Source organism: Capsicum annuum, chromosome 8, assembly GCF_002878395.1.
Source record: "Capsicum annuum cultivar UCD-10X-F1 chromosome 8, UCD10Xv1.1, whole genome shotgun sequence".
Classification (NCBI taxonomy): Eukaryota; Viridiplantae; Streptophyta; class Magnoliopsida; order Solanales; family Solanaceae; genus Capsicum; species Capsicum annuum.
The window spans coordinates 157,991,401-158,007,920 of record NC_061118.1 but is presented as its reverse complement, the minus strand read 5'-3'; the positions used below and the strand labels follow the sequence as shown (position 1 = coordinate 158,007,920).

Genomic DNA, 16,520 nt, shown 5'->3' with positions numbered 1-16,520 from the left:
TCTCACATACAGAAGTTGAAGGTGGTGAAAATGAGGATGTTACATTGGGTGTGTGGTTTCACGAAGGCTGATAGGGTTAGGAATGTGACTATTCGGGAGAAGGTGGGAGTGGCGTCGGTGGAGAATAAGATTCGAGAGGGGAGGTTGAGATGGTTTGAGCATGTGATGAGAAGGGGTACAAATGCTCCAGTTCGTAGGTGTGAGAGGTTGGCCTTGGATGGTTTCAAACGGGGTACGAATAGGCCAAAGAAATACTGGAGAGAAGTGATTAGACATGACTTGGAGCAATTACGGCTCACTGAGGACATGACCCTCGATAGGAAGGTTTGGAGGAAGAATATTAGGGTAGAGGGCTAAGGGGTTTAGTCAAGTCATAGGCTGTAGTTAGGAGAGTTTCGTGTAGCTTGGTTGGTAGTGCTAGGGTTGGGGGGACGGGGTGCCCTTTGTTGGTTAATGTACCTTTCTGTGGTTGTTGTATCATTGTTATTTTATCATGTTGTATGCTTGCGATGTTTGACTACGGTCACGGGTCCTTTCTTGATCCGGGGGTCTATCGAAAATAGCCTCTCTACTTCGTCGGATGTAGTGGTATGGACTGCGTACATTTTACCCTCCCCAGATCCCATTATGTGAGAATATACTGAGTTTTTTGTTGTTGTTGTTGTTGTTATATAAATCCCTAACAGTCAACTTAAAATTTTAAAATATGATTAATAGAGTTTATTTAGTAAAACAAATTCAAAATATATTTTGTTTTAAAAAAAGATATGTGTGAAGTCAATATATATCAAATAAAAATTATGTAAAAAAATACTTTAAATCACAATTAACAACTTAAAAAATTTAAAATATATAAATACTTGACCGACTCTCAAAATTATATCAGTGCTACTTAAATTGAAATAGAAGAAAAAGTATTATAAATCATAATAATTTAAAACTTAAGTTACTTTTAAAATATGATTGACTATCAATGACACAAATGTTTTGACAAGAAGAATAACATACATTATTAAAAATTATGTAAAAAATATTATAAATTATAATAGTTAACAACTCAAAATATTTAAATAAATTTAATGAATTATATAAGTGAAAAAATATGTAAAAAATACTATAAATTACAGTAATTAACTACTTAAAAAATTAAAAACTCATAGTTAATTATTAATAAAAAAATAAAATAGACATAAAATGATAAATTAACTCTTGAAGTTTTAAATTAAGTTGATGTTCTTCAACCGTGATTTTACTATATCATCCCTAATTAATTATTATAAGTCATATGTATTAGAAAATTAATAATATTTAATTTAAAAAAAAGTGGAATTTATGACATATCTGCTTCACCGTTCAACCGTAATTTTAATAAATATTGCTTCCAATCTATTATTATGAGTCATTTAAGTATTAAAAATTTTATAAACGAAAAAAAAAATAGACATAAAATGATAAATTATTTCTTGATATTTTAAATTAATAAGATGTCAATTATTTATAAGAAACGGTCCAAATTTTTTTTTTTTTCCATTTTTACGAGCTCCATTTTTTTTAACTGAGGTTGTGAAATAGTCTGTGCTATGATAGTCTCAAAATTTTTATTCTCATAAGTCAGTGTTGACTATTTGTAATTAATTAGATCAAATTGCTCTCATGTCAGAGAGATATTATCCTTGCCTTGCTCTTATTGCAAATCAAAATGTAGCTGATTTGATACAATTTAAGGAGCTCTTAAACCATTCTTAAACACTCCTCCTTGAGCTAAACTGTTGTTTACTTTTGGGAATTTTCATGTCAGTTCTCATGAGTGGGAGGTTCTACTACATAAATTAAAATGAAAAATAAGTATAATGCAAAATGCAAATAATATCTAACTCCAATCGATAAACCTCCTAATCAGATATGTCCCTCAAAATTAGTTGTTGTTTTTTACTACATATTTATGAAGTGGTTGTTTTGGGGAAAGAAATACAATATGTGGAGTATTTGATGTCTTCCCTTTTTCAAGCTAATCCACAAATTTTCACACTGCTGCATGTTTTGTTGCCTAAATTTAATTCATCAGAATGGCTTGGCAAACGTACCTTTCCTTTTTGCAGTGGTGACACATGGATAGGTAGTTGTTTTTCCTTCCAACTCTTTTAATGGAATGTTTAACTAGTGTTAGAATAGTCATTTGAGATAGAATTTTCCGTGTTACCGTTCAAAAATTTGGACATGTTTTAAAAAGTTTTACAAAAATAAATTCGCATCCATCATTAGGTATGTAGTAAAAGAGCAAATCGTTAGAATTTTAAATTGATGGAAAATCTTGTCTTGTCAATGGATCATCAAGATTATGGGTTATTCTCCCTAGTTCACAATTAGTTGACCACAAATCTTGATGAATCGTCAAGATTTATTATCAAAATCCTAATGAATCTTCAGAATTTGACTATCAATTCTGACGAATCGCTAAAATTTCTGATCAATTTAAATTACGGTGGATCACAATAATTTAACCACCAATCCCGATAAATTGCCATAATTTACGATGTAAAAGTTTTACCAACAATTCTTTTGCTTCAAATTTAGTTCACATAAAGTCCAAATGACTCCAAACTTAATATCCGACATTCTAATGTCAATTTTAAAACAAACTTCTTAATGTTTACCTCAATCCATACATTCAAATTACACGACCCACTTCAATCATGCTTACCAAGATCCACAATAGTGGTTTTCAGCTTTTTACCTATCTATCAAAACTAACCACAAATATTTAAGAAAAAAATTTATATTCGTACTACTTGTTTTCAATGGGGCTAAATTAAATACCAATTCATAAGTAGGAACCGGTGTAGATTATTGGTTTTAAAATGCACACAATGTTTATTGTCTATCATCAACAATATAAGCAACGAATTAAAGTTAAAAGTCTAGCTAGTACTACACAAATCCACCTTCAGTCCAAAGGATTTTCTCTTTTTATTTCGTTGCTATCCCTTATCCACCTAAAAGAAATTAAAAACTGTGCGCTAATAACAACTAATCAATAGGTTTTCAAATATAATTTGATCAATGGATCTAGATAATTATTATAGAAGCAAATAAATTTTTTTTGCCAAGTCATACCTTGCTAAGTTCCCTTCCACTACTTTGTTTTGACGTTTGTTTTATCACATTAAATTATACTAAATTAAAATATGTCAAAAAATGAATCATTCACTTCTTAGAAGCAAACATAACATATGTTTGAAAGCCAACACTAACGTGTATTGCCAGCGCAAGAGTTAATTTCCACTATAATAACTACCTCTCTTAGGTCAAATATAATACCAAACCTATCTATCTTCCTATTTCCCTTACACGCATAAAATTTCCATTGACCACAACTTCATTTATATAATATCGTTGTAGCTATCTAGATCGTATGTCCAATCTCCTCTCCACCTTCAATATATTCATCGTAATTTTCTATAATTCAAATTTCTAAACCGAGTCAATTAAGGAGGCACGAAGAGTTAACAAAGAGTCCTTATATTTGATTATTCGAAATCAAGTGGGTGATTGAATTATTGGTGTTAGTGCTGATGGACATGTCTCGACGAGCTAGATCAACCAACTTAAAGCAAGCATCCACCTTGTCTGATGCCTCTGAAATTCCATTACTCCCCACTAACAACGACGACAACAACAACAATCATGTAACAGAACGACCACCTATACCTCGGCCAACGATTTCTCAACGTGCCTTAGAAAGCACGGCTCATTTAGCCAACCTACTCCCAACAGGGACACTCTTGGCGTTCCAACTTTTGATCCCAATTTTCACCAACAACGGATCGTGTGATGCCGCGACGCGTCCCCTGACATTAATCCTCCTTGCTATGCTCGCATTTTCGTGCTTTTTAGCTTGTTTCACTGATAGTTTCAAAACACCAGACGGGCAAATTTACTATGGATTAGCTACGTTCAAAGGTTTGTGGATCTTTGATTATCAGGCAGCTTCGATTTCTGGTGTGCCTAGTGACTTGAACAGGTACAAAGTAGGGTTTATTGATTTTGTTCATGCTGTGTTGTCTGTTCTTGTGTTTGTTGCTGTGGCTTTGAGAGATAAAAATGTGGTGAGTTGCTTCTATCCTACACCTAATCATGAGACAAAACAGATACTTGATATTGTTCCTATTGGAATTGGGGTAATTTGTAGTTTGTTATTTGTGGTCTTTCCAACTAGGAGACATGGTATTGGCTTCCCTGTTACGCCTGATAAACGGTGAAAATTGAAGTCAAAACTGTAACATTTGATGTTGTTATTTGTCAATTAATTTAGTTATTTGTTTAATGTTTTGGAAATATTGTGCATTCCAATATTAAATATAACATAATGTCGTAGTGTTTAGGTGGTGTTATGAGATTAGAGTCAAATAATTATTCCAACATGTACTAACGAATATTCCATCTCGACACATGATCGATTTTGCTTGTTTCGCGGAAAAATAAGAGTTGCAAGATTATTTTAAAGATGGTGGATGCCACAGTTGAGAATGCATCCGCCCTAATGAAAAAAGAGAGGTTGTATCTGAATTCTATACGAGTTTATGCATCAGACTGTCTTTTTTTTTTCTTTTTAAAAATAAAATAATCTTATGCTCATGACGGAGTAGATAATTATTTACACAATATGTATAATTTAACGTGTTGTATGAATCATTTTTCTTATTTTTCAGATTTCTGATGTCATTGATTATGTAGCTTTAAAGCGATCCAATACGATTCAATCAAATTTTGAACGACCGAAATTGAACAAGTACACGTTAAGGCAAAGAGATGGCGGAGAAGAAGAGTCCTATATAACTCTCCAATTAACTATGATGCTTTCTATCCAAGAGTATGACGTACTATTGGATTTTGCCAAATCATGTATAACTAACTACTTGAAACAACAAATTCTCACCTTTTCAATATGAAAATGCTAATGTCACTGAACTTCAGCAAATTTGCTAACAATTCAATTTGCCTATATGCACGCACACTCACAATCTACTCTCTAGTAGTAATAATATGGATTCAACCAGCTTCTATAGAATATAGATGCTTAAGTTGCGTGGGACTTTCTTCATATGAAATTTGGGCTTAGATACTAACACAACATATTGATCCCAAAAAAACTAAATAAGCCCAGTGGGTCTACAAATTTCGGACTCGCCATTTAATTGTTTTTTCACTTTTCAGTGATGAGCCCACTTTATTAGTTTAAGGTGCATTAGAATGTCACTTTATCATAAAGGCCCAAAGAACGTGCAAGAAATTTCATGAATTGCCCTTAAAATAGGCTGTTTTGTAAACTCTTGTCCCATATAATTAGCATTTTGCAGTTTTTGTTATGAGAAATACGAGCTAAAGATTAACACAAAATAAAAGCAGTAAGTGTCAATGATAAGCAACGTATCAAGTGATTTCACATGCCAAATCAGGTAAAAAGATTAAAATAATGAACGTAAAGTGTGCGTGAACTTGTGCGCGCGCACGCACTTGTAGGGAATCAGTGCGGGTGTTGTGCTGCATGTGTGCATGTGGAGTGAATATGCAGGTTGTGTGTATACTTGTGTGTAAGTGCATGCTGGTTTCTCTACTTCTAATTTCCCCCCTCTCTTTCTAGTAGGGAACTTTAATAGTTTAATTGATTGGTTATATAAATTTTTATTTTATTGGTGAGTATTCAAATTTTTATTTAATAATCTTCGAATTAAATATAAAAATAACAATAACAAATTCAGTGTATTCTCACATATTGGAGTCTGAAAAGGGTAAAATGTATGCAGTCTATACCATTACCTTCAGAGAAGTAGAAAGGTCCGAAGTAGAAAGGTTGTGTGATGATATGATGAAAGGAAATATATATCTGAGATAGTTTGGTGAATAATGAGCCATATGCTTGGTTTCTTGAAATTAAATATCTTAGCAGCACTACCTTTTCCATTTTTGTCTTAATGTATATTTCATATAAAAAAAAACTCGTGTTATTTGGGATGACTTCCGCATGTGAAGATCATAATTAATTCCAGGTCATGCTTACTCAACAAAAGAAACCAAACAACCAATAAAAGATAACTCAAAAACAAAATGAAAGTGTCAAACATAGTAGTTTATTCAGCTCAAGGCCTCTTGTAAGCAACAAGTTGCAAATTGCAATCAGTTCACCAGAAACAAATTGAAAATTTGAAATGATCAAAATGGCCAAACAGTGTCAAATTTGACGTCAGTGGCTATTTTTCAACATATAAAATATATAGCAACTTCTCAAATAAGAAACTCTACTTATTAACTAGGGAATAGATAGGTGAGGGGGAATTGTCAAAGTGATAAATTGGTAAATGTAACGGCCATATCTTAGTCATACATACAATAATTTGTCAACAAGTAGCACAGAGAGACCATGAGAAATTAATATCATCACCAGAAGTATAATTTAAATACCTATTGATGTTGATTTAACTAATACAATAGTAATGAAGTTTTGAGAGGTTAATCCTTTTCTTATTTCTTAGCCAATTCAGTACTCACATCAGTCTTGACTAATTGAGATTAGTGTTAGTGTAAGATCAATCTAAGGAAAAAACAATTTCTAACAAAAGTTGTTCCACATTCAGGAGTCATGGCCCAAACTTTAAATCTCCAACTAAGGTAGAAACAGATCCTATCCATTTCACTACAATCCTAGTTGGTAATGTGATATTATCCATTAATATTTAGGCTCAAGTTTATAATCTATGGTTTAACTAAATGGAAAAAATATTTTAAAATAATATTTATATTATATAAAACATAAGAGAGAACAGATATTTGGGGACCCAACTTGCCAAAATTTGTACCATCAGGTTCATTTGTTACTAGCCCTCGTTCTACTTTTTTCATGCAAGAAAAAAAATTGAATTATGACTGCCCAAAGATTGACATAATTTGAAAAATTTGACTTTACATATCACACTGCTAATCCATCTTCAACATGTGAGGACGTGTAAAGTTACATTCTGTTTCATGGATTAAGCATGTTAAAAAACTTTTGCATAATAAATAACAAAGAAATTTGAAACCAAAAATTCTGCATGTTCTCATACTATGCATATTGAATTGTGTGATATTTTTATCTAAAAATTTAAATTATTAGAGATACATTTTCTCCTTGTGTATATAACACTCCGTCGGTTCATCTGCTGCAATTTGCAGGACCCGTTTTGTCCTTTTTAGTATGTCTCAAAGATAATGTTATATTTAGAAACAATTACTATTTTAATGATATAGTTTATGTTAAGTAATAGCACATTGAAACAGGTTGTAGTTAGTGTTCCATCTGAGAGTTATAACTAACTACCAGAGGTTCTAGAGTCTAGTAGTTAGCAGTTCGTATCTGCATTGAGTAGTATAAATAAGTTGTACTCCTCACATTCATGATTAAGGGGTTAACAAGATCATTTTCTCTCTCTCTTATTCTTCTCACTTAACTCCTTAGATTTATAGTATTGACTATATCCAGTTTAATGACATGGTATCAGAGCCACTAAGCTGAAGGTTCTAGCTTTGTGGTCGATCAGTTCTTGGTAATATTTTGGTGTGAATCTTCAAGATTGAGTCAATCTTGAATCTATTGACTCCATCTTTTGGGGTTTTTTTTGCGTTCTTCTGCGACAAATTCTTCCTAATTTCTGGTGTTAATCAATGACTGAGTCAGTAGCTCAGACTGGAACTTCAAATTCTGTGATTGATTATAATCACCCTCTGTTTCTTAGTCCTGCAGATGTAAGCGGTATCCAAATCATCTCCTTCCAATTAACTGGTATTGAAAATTATTCTATCTAGTTTCGATCTATGAGAGTTGCCTTGCTTGGGAGAAACAAGTTGGGAATGGTTGATGGAACATGTCCAAAAGATAAATTCACTGCAGACTTGGGAAATCAGTGGGAGGGGGTGAATGCGATTGTATTGTCTTGAATTATGAATTCTGTTACTAAGAATCTACTTGGAGGGATCATGTATGCTTCCGTTGCGAAGGTAGTTTGGGATGATTTGCATGAAAGATTTAACAAGATTGATGGTACTCGAAACATCAATCTACAAAAGGAAATTGCTACCATATCTCAGGGAAATGTTTCTGTGTCTACTTATTTTTCAAAATTAAAGGATCACTGGGAAGTATTTAAGGCATTGGTGCCTGCACCAGGTTGTGATTGTGACAAATCAAGGGAGTTTGTACTACATTTGCAGGAATTGAAGTTGTTCCAATTCTTGATGGGTTTGAATGATGTGTATATTCAAGCAAGAAGTCAGATTCTTCTTCTGAGTCCCTTACCTACAGTCAATCAGGCTTATGCCATGATTATTAGTGATGAAAGTCACAAGATTGTGGCTGGTACTACGGGTATTCTTAGAGCTAATCCCTCAATGCACTCAACAGGTGTTGATGTTGCTATGTATTCAAGAAATGGGTTTGGAACGAGTCAGGGATAGGGGTTGAAAAAGAACTATAACCTCTAATGTGAATTCTGCAAATTGAAAGGCCACACCAACGAAACTTGCTGGAAGATCATTGGATATCCACATGATTTTAAGAACAGGAAGAAACCCAGATATGAAGGTAATGGAGGTAATGGAGCTTGCAATGCAGTCTTGGATTATCAAGATGGGGTCACAAAGCATGGTTCTGGTTCTCATGTTTCTGGGTATGGTGCTTATAGAGTACCGAATACTTGTGTGCAAGGAGGAGGTCAATGTTCTTATTCAACTGGCTCAGTAGGACAATCAGCTTTAGGTGTGCAAATGTCTCAGATCAGTCAGATAGGCAATGCAGGTTTTACTAAAGAACAGTATGAGCAAATAGATATGCAAATGATTAATCAGAATTCTGGAGCTTCTCATGATTATGAGTCAACTATTGCAGCTAATGTAGCAGGTATTAGTAGTGCTTTTTTAGTGTCTTCGCAAGCCCAAGATTGGATATTAGATACTGGTACTACAAACCACATGGTGTCTGATTTAAAATTGCTTGATGAAAGGTCCATAATACGGTCTGCAGTACCTAAAAAGATCTATCTGCCAAATGGTGATATCACATTAGTTACACATGTTGGAAGTTGTGGCTTAACAAAAGAGAATGTACTTACTAATGTGTGTCACTTGCCTGAGTTTCAATACAACTTGTTGTCAGTGCCTAAGGTAACTAAGGAATGAAAGTGTTCAGTGATTTTTTTTCTGATTTTTGTGTATTCCAAGATCTTTATACTGGAAAGATGAGGGCGATTGGTAAATTTGAAGAAGGATTGTTCCTACTAGTAGATCAAGTTGACAAAAATACACTCAAGAAGGTGTAACATGAAGCATCAGTTGATTCATCTGTATACAGAAGCAATAATTGACATACAGAGGTAAATCTATGGCATAAGAGATTTGGTCATGTCTCTGCTCATTTATTACAAAGATTAGTACCTAAATAGGTTAAAGTCATAGATAAGAGAATTAAACATTGCATAATATGTCCTAGTGCAAAGCAACATAGATTGCCCTTTAGTTCTAGTAGTATCAAGACTGAAAGTTGTTTTGATATTATTCATATAGACCTGTGGGGTCCCTATAAAGTTTCTACAATGAATGATAAAAGGTTTTTCTTGACAGTAATAGATGATTTCTCCAAATTTACCTGGGTTTATTTCTTAAAGTTCAAATCTGAACTGTGTACTAATTCAACAGTTTGTTGCTTATGTTCAGACCCAGTTTCACAAAAAAATAAAGGTAATAAGTTCAGACAATGGGACAGAGTTTGTTAATTCTGTTTGTAGTGAATTGTTTAAGAAGTTTGGCATTGTGCATCAAACAACTTGTGCTTACACACCTTAGCAGAATGGTGTGGCTGAGAGAAAGCACAAGCACATTCTTGAAGTCACCAGAGCACTCAGATTTCAAGAAGAAATTCCTATCATGTTTTGGGGTTATTATGTTTCAACTACTGTGTATCTCATAATTAGAATCCCTAATTCAGTTCTACTATATGAAACACCTTATCCAAAACTATATGGAAAAGAACCATACTGCAGTCACCTCAGGGTAGTTGGTTGCTTGTGTTATGCAAAAGTGTTGAATCAACATAACAATTTAATGGCTAGAACCAAGCCTACTGTGTTTATGGGATACTCTGAGGCTCAAAAAGGTTATTTGTTGTATGATATAGTCACCAAAACTATGTCAGTAAGTAGGGATGTGTCATTTAGAGAAGAGGTTTTCCCATTCAAACAATGTCAAAGGTCTGAGGATCATTCACATCATGTGTTCCCTATAGAACTGTCACAAATAGTTCTCTTTGACACTCAAGTTGATACTCAGTTTGGTGTGCATACTAATAATCCCTCATCAGTTTTTGGTGATGCATCATAAGCTCAGAACACAGCACAATATCAAATAACACATGAAGAAGTAGAAGTAATTCATCCACTTACAATACAGGATCAGAGAAAGTCTACCAGAGGAAGAAAACCACTAGCTTGTACGTCTGATTTTGTATCTCTCAATATTCACAAGGAGGTACCTTACCTTTTTTCTAATCACATATCTTACGGTGGCCTGTATGATGGTTACAAATCTTTTGTAGCTTCAACTTCTTTTGACACTGAACCTACATTATATGAAGAAGTTTGTAAAGATCCTAGGTGGATAGCTGCTATGCAAAGTAAGATTGGAGATCTTACTTCCAACCACACTTGGGATGTTGTTCCACTACCCAAAGAAAAAAAAACTATAGGCTGCAAGTGGGTGTACAAAATAAATCATAAGGTTACAGGTGAGATTGAAAGATTTAAGGTTAGGTTAGTAGCCAAAGGATACAGTCAAAGAGAAGGTATAGACTATAAGGAAACATTTCTCCTATGGTAAAAATGAAGACAGTAAGGAATGTGTTGGCCACTGCAGCTAGAAAGAAATGGTTTGTTCAACAGATGGATGTGTATAATGCTTTTCTGAATGGTGATCTTGATGATAAGATTTACATGACACTGCCATAAGGATTTACAAATCAGGGGGAAAATAGAGTATACAGACTTGTCAAATCCTTATATGGATTGAAACAAGCTCCTAAATAGTGGAACACAAAACTATCAGAAGCTTTAAGAATAGTTCAGTTTATGCAAAGTAAATATGATCCATCTTTGTACATCAAGAAGACAGGTAAGAACATTGTACTAATCTTAGTATATGTTGATGATATGTTGATTACTGGTAATAGTCTGGAACTTATAGAGGAAACAAAAACAACCCTGCAATAAATATTCAAAATGAAAGACCTTGGAGACTTGAGGTATTTCTTAGTATAGAATTTGCTAGGTTTGAGAAAGGGATCCTAATGCACCAGAGAAAATATGCATTTGAATTGTTGGCTGAAGTTGGAATGGCAGCAGCCAAACCTACTATGACTCCTATAGATTACAGTGTAAAGTTAACTACAAGAGAGTTTGACAAACATGTGAAACAACTGCAACCAACTGATGATCCTTCAGCAGATCAAGAAGTGTATTAGAAACTAGTTGGAAAATTACTTTACTTAACCATGACCAGGCCAGACATTTTATTTAGTGTTCAAGCACTAAGTCAGTTTCTTCATAATCTTAACAAATCCCACATGGTAGCAGCAGCAAGAGTTGTAAGATACATAAAGAATCAACTAGGAAAGGGGATGTTGTTGTCTAGTAATATATATGAGTATGTAAGTGCTTACTGTGATGCTGACTGGGCTTCATACCCTCAAACTAAAAGATCCATTACTAGATATCTTGTGAAGGTTGGTGACTCAATAGTTTCTTGGAAATCAAAGAAACAGGTCACTGTGTCTAGAAGTTCAGCTAAGGCTGAGTTTAGAAGTCTGGCAGATGTAACAGCTCAGTTAGTATGGATTCTAGGCCCGATGAAGGAAATTGGTCTCAACATTACACTTTAAGCTGAGGTATATAGTGACAGTAAGTCAGCCTTACAGATAACAGCTAATTCAGTTTACCATGAAAAGACCAAGCACATAGATATTGATTGTTATTTCATCAGAAAAAAATCATACAAGGAACAATTGTAACCACTACATAGAAACTCAACAGCAGCCTGCAGATTTATTCACAAAGGGACTTAACAAGGAGCAACATGTTTATCTTAGTTCCAAGCTAGGATTGTGTGACATATTCACCCCTTCCTAGCTTGAGGGGGAGTGTTAAGTAATAGCACATTGAAACAGGTTGTAGTTAGTGTTCCATCTGATAGTTATAACTAACTACCAGAGGTTCTAGAGTCTAGTAGTTAGCAGTTCGTATCTGCATTGTATAGTATAAATAAGTTGTGCTCCTCACATTCATGATTAAGGGGTTAACAAGATCATTTTCTCTCTCTTATTCTTCTCACTTAACTCTATATCTTCTTCACCTTATCTCCTCCTTCTTCTCCTCCTCATTTGACTTGTCAGTTTTTATTAATTAAGAAAAGATATTTTTTTTCTTTTTTACTATATTAACCTTTACATATAATAAATTTAATACTTTGAGAAATGCAGATATGAATCAAATTTAATGCTAAGGATAAATTGAATAAAAATAGATAAATGATTTATTGATTTTATAAAACAAACAAGTATTATTGAACACTATAAAATAAAAAATTAGACCGAAAAAAATGAACGAATATGGTATTTCCACCTAATATCAATTAAGGTCAAGTACATGGATTAAAATTGGTATTACTTCAGTAGTACCTTAGAAAGGTTTCCAAAAAAATGGTAAAAACTCAGCATTATCAAGGCAAACAAGTGGCTGAATTTTGATCAATATTCAAGATATGTTACGGTTGATGCCAATGATGGAAAAGCTTTGTATTATTACTTCATGACTGAATTAACTCAAAACCCTTTCAACCAGCCTCCTGTCTTATATGATTGGAAGGAGGTGCATACAAATAAAATTAACTTATATACATGGTCTTTATAAAGGATTTTTTACTATGTCAATGTATTTTAACATGTGTAGAAGGTAACTTGCAGGTTACTAATCTCAATTTTTTCGCTTTTGCGTTCTAATTATTCAAATGTATACACAATAGATCCGGAGTGTTCATTATTTGAAAATAGAGAAATGACTGAATTGTGATCATTTCGAATAAATATTGATGGAAAAACTCGGGGTGGCTCAAGGATAAGGCTAATAAAGTGTTTATTTTAGGCTCCCAAAATTTTGAGATCCTAAAAAATTTAATATGAATTTTCTGATTTTAATTTCACTTCAAATAATATTAAAGATTGAAAAATATAAAAGGTATAAAATTTAAACTAATGAAAAAAAAAGAAAGAAGAACTATCTATTGTTTATTAAAAATATTTAGAACGTTTTATCAAATCTTAATATTAATAAATAAAGTTTTTATAATAATATTCAAGGTAATGTATTGCAAACAAATGACTAATATCTTAATAATTAAAATTAGTCCTTACTTTTATAAATAATAATATTACTATGTTTTAAGAATACTACACTAAAAAAAGTAATGCGTCAGAATAAAAAAATAATTCTAAATTATTGATAATACTTTTGTTATGGACATATATTTAAGGCCTTGTATTAAAATTTGATTTTAGGCCACTAATTTTATCAAGACGGTCCTGAAAAAATCTTGTGGCTCAATGAGTTTGTTTGGAATACTGCTTATCTGAAGAAAAATTATCGCAATTAAAACATAGTTAAGGTGAGGTGTGTGCATGTGGTGCATGGAGTGAGTGTGTGAATTGCGTGGAATATGCACGTTTTGATTACAAAAAGAGAGTGGGATTGTGTGTGAAGTAATTGTGTGGAGGATGAAAGAAAGAATGTGTGGAGGTGGTCTTTTTTTTGTTTGATTACAAAATGAGAATGGGATTGTGTGTGAAGTAATTGTGTGGGAGGATGAAATAAAGAATGTGTGGATGTGGTTTTTTTTTTTTTTTTAGTGTGAGGGATAATTGTTGTTGAGGTTGAAGGATAATTGTTGTTGATGATGAAAGTTTGTTCTCATTTGACAAATGACAAATTTTAAATGTTCCGTATCAAACTCTTAGATTTTATATTTATCACAGTTCAATTATTTAATGCTTCAATAACAAATTTTTACCAATTAAAAAGATGTTTATGAAATTCACTAAACAAATTAATATATTAAAAAGAACAACATAATAAAATCATCTTTTTTACACTAATTGCACATTTACACTAATGATAATAAGTTAAAATTATTTAAAAAATATCAAAATATCATAAACCACAATGAAAACTATTATATTGTTATGTAAGACATCAAGGAAGATTTTTTGAAATTATCTCAAATATAATTACTTTATGTTAAGAGCATCATGCCATATTTCGGTGAAATTTACCCCCAAATTGCCGGGAAAGGTTGAAAAGATTGAATAATATAATGCTCCTTCCATCTCTAATGTTGTCCCAATTATCAAAATAGTTATTAATAATACTCCCTCTGTCTCTAATACGGTCCACATTATAAAAATAGTTATTTACTTTTTAATTTATAAATTAATCTATAATTAATTAATCTTAAAAAATTATAAATATTTGTAAATCTTCAAAAAAAAAAAAAAGAATCTTAAGGAATGAATTAATAATTTTTTTTTTTATAATTTCTTAACATGTATTTTAAGATAAAAGAGAATACACATAAAATTCGATTAAAATAATATAATGATATATAAACTAAAGAAATAAAAGTTATTTTATTCTCATCTATATAGTACTACTTCTAGGGGTCGTATGGTGCGATGTATAAGAATAAATAGTTTTGGGATAGAATAAAGGATTATTTTATTTCGTGTTTGGTGTGAAGTACTCTCTTCATTCCATTTTACTCATTTCAATTTAACATTACACATTGACTAAGAAAAACAATTAATAACATGACTACTTTACCATAATACCCCTATTAAATGATGTTTATATTTTAATTTTTTTTTAAAAAATTAATACTAAGGGTAATAAAGAAAAAAAATTGTCTTGTCTTAATTAATGAAAAATGACAAGTAAAATGAGAAATCAAATTGAAAAATTTGGGACGAGTAAGATGAGACGGAGGGAGTATTAACTAGTATCGAGATTGTTTATTCCATCGTTTGTATTATAAAGATGGAATATGTTATTCCATATATATAATTGGATAATTATTTTTGAGATAACTAATCACAAAATTAATTATTTTGTGATAACTCTTTTTCAACCAAATGACCCCGTATGTTCAGTTGTCTTCTTTACGCATGATTTATGTAATTATTATCTTTCTCTTATTATATAAAATGAAGTTAGGGATTAAGCAACCACCACTCCGTCAACATATCTGTTTCATCAGAAGGGATATTGTTGTTATTTCAGTTTGGTACTTATTTGTAGTCATTTCAGTTTGGGACTTATACGTAGCTGAACGAGCAGATTCTATTTGTCAAAAATCACTGCCGCCTCCTTTGTACATCTCGATACTTTGTGTCTTCTCTGAGCTTGATCGATTATTTCTCGGATTAAATTGAATTAGCTTATAGGCAAAATCAACATTTCTTGGAAGATATATCTGTATCAAATTGAGAATACAACATCTCAATCTTCAAACCAAAGATTATCTCTTGATAATCATTAAACCCAAAATCAGATCTACGAAAAAATACAAAAGATCTACAAATCTAATGAAAGTTATACTTCAACGGAAGATAAAACAACTGCTTTTGAATTCTACGACTGCTTCTAAAGTTCATCAAATTGGGGTCTCTCACAATAGACTCAGAAAGAAGAAATTAAAAAGGAAAAGACATGGAGAACTTATACTATATTTGAAGATACCGTTAAAGTGTCTATTCACCAATTTGAAACATGTAAATTAAAGAAAATTGAAATATAGAGACATGCATGTAAAAATATCATTCAAAATAAGAGAAAATGTTTATCAAATATCATTACCAAGAAATGAGTAGGAAAAGGACAACAGAGGGAAGAAGAAACTAAGAAGCAACCACAACAAAACACCTTGAACAATGAAGGAATAGAAGAGAAATCAACTGATTCTACAGCATAACGAAATCTAGGTGAATAACTGAAAAGGAAAGGACCGCCAACATCCCACTTTTAATCTTATTTCTAAGAATTACATATATACATAAATTTAAGTTACATAATTACAAAAAATCCCAATTGCTAAAGTAATTACACAAATTCCATAATAATTACAAAAATTCCTTTATTTGGTATTTTCTCTCAATCAATATTATACATGTAAAAATCGGTTTTTTGCTTCCGTCTTTAGCTCCATTATGCTCTCAATATCAAGCCGTTTTTTACTCTATTTTTGAAACCCCTCTATTACGGCATACTTGAAGTAACCTCTACTTGTGGTTATCAAATTGTAAGTTATTCAACAGTTAATTGTTTTTAATATTGTACTTCATTAATTTTTTTGAATTTTTTTTTTGTTCAACTTTACCAATTCAGGGTTTTTTTTTTTTT

The 16,520-nt window shown here is 32.1% G+C and overlaps 1 protein-coding gene across 1 annotated transcript; it reads left to right on the top strand.

Moving 5' to 3' along the window:
* The first annotated feature begins 3,270 nt into the window (after positions 1-3,270).
* On the top strand, positions 3,271-4,566 carry LOC107839873 (protein DMP3). Its single transcript, XM_016683519.2, has one exon. The coding sequence runs from the start codon at positions 3,573-3,575 to the stop codon at positions 4,257-4,259; it is 687 nt and encodes a 228-aa protein (XP_016539005.1). The 5' UTR covers positions 3,271-3,572; the 3' UTR covers positions 4,260-4,566.
* The last annotated feature ends 11,954 nt before the right edge of the window (positions 4,567-16,520 follow it).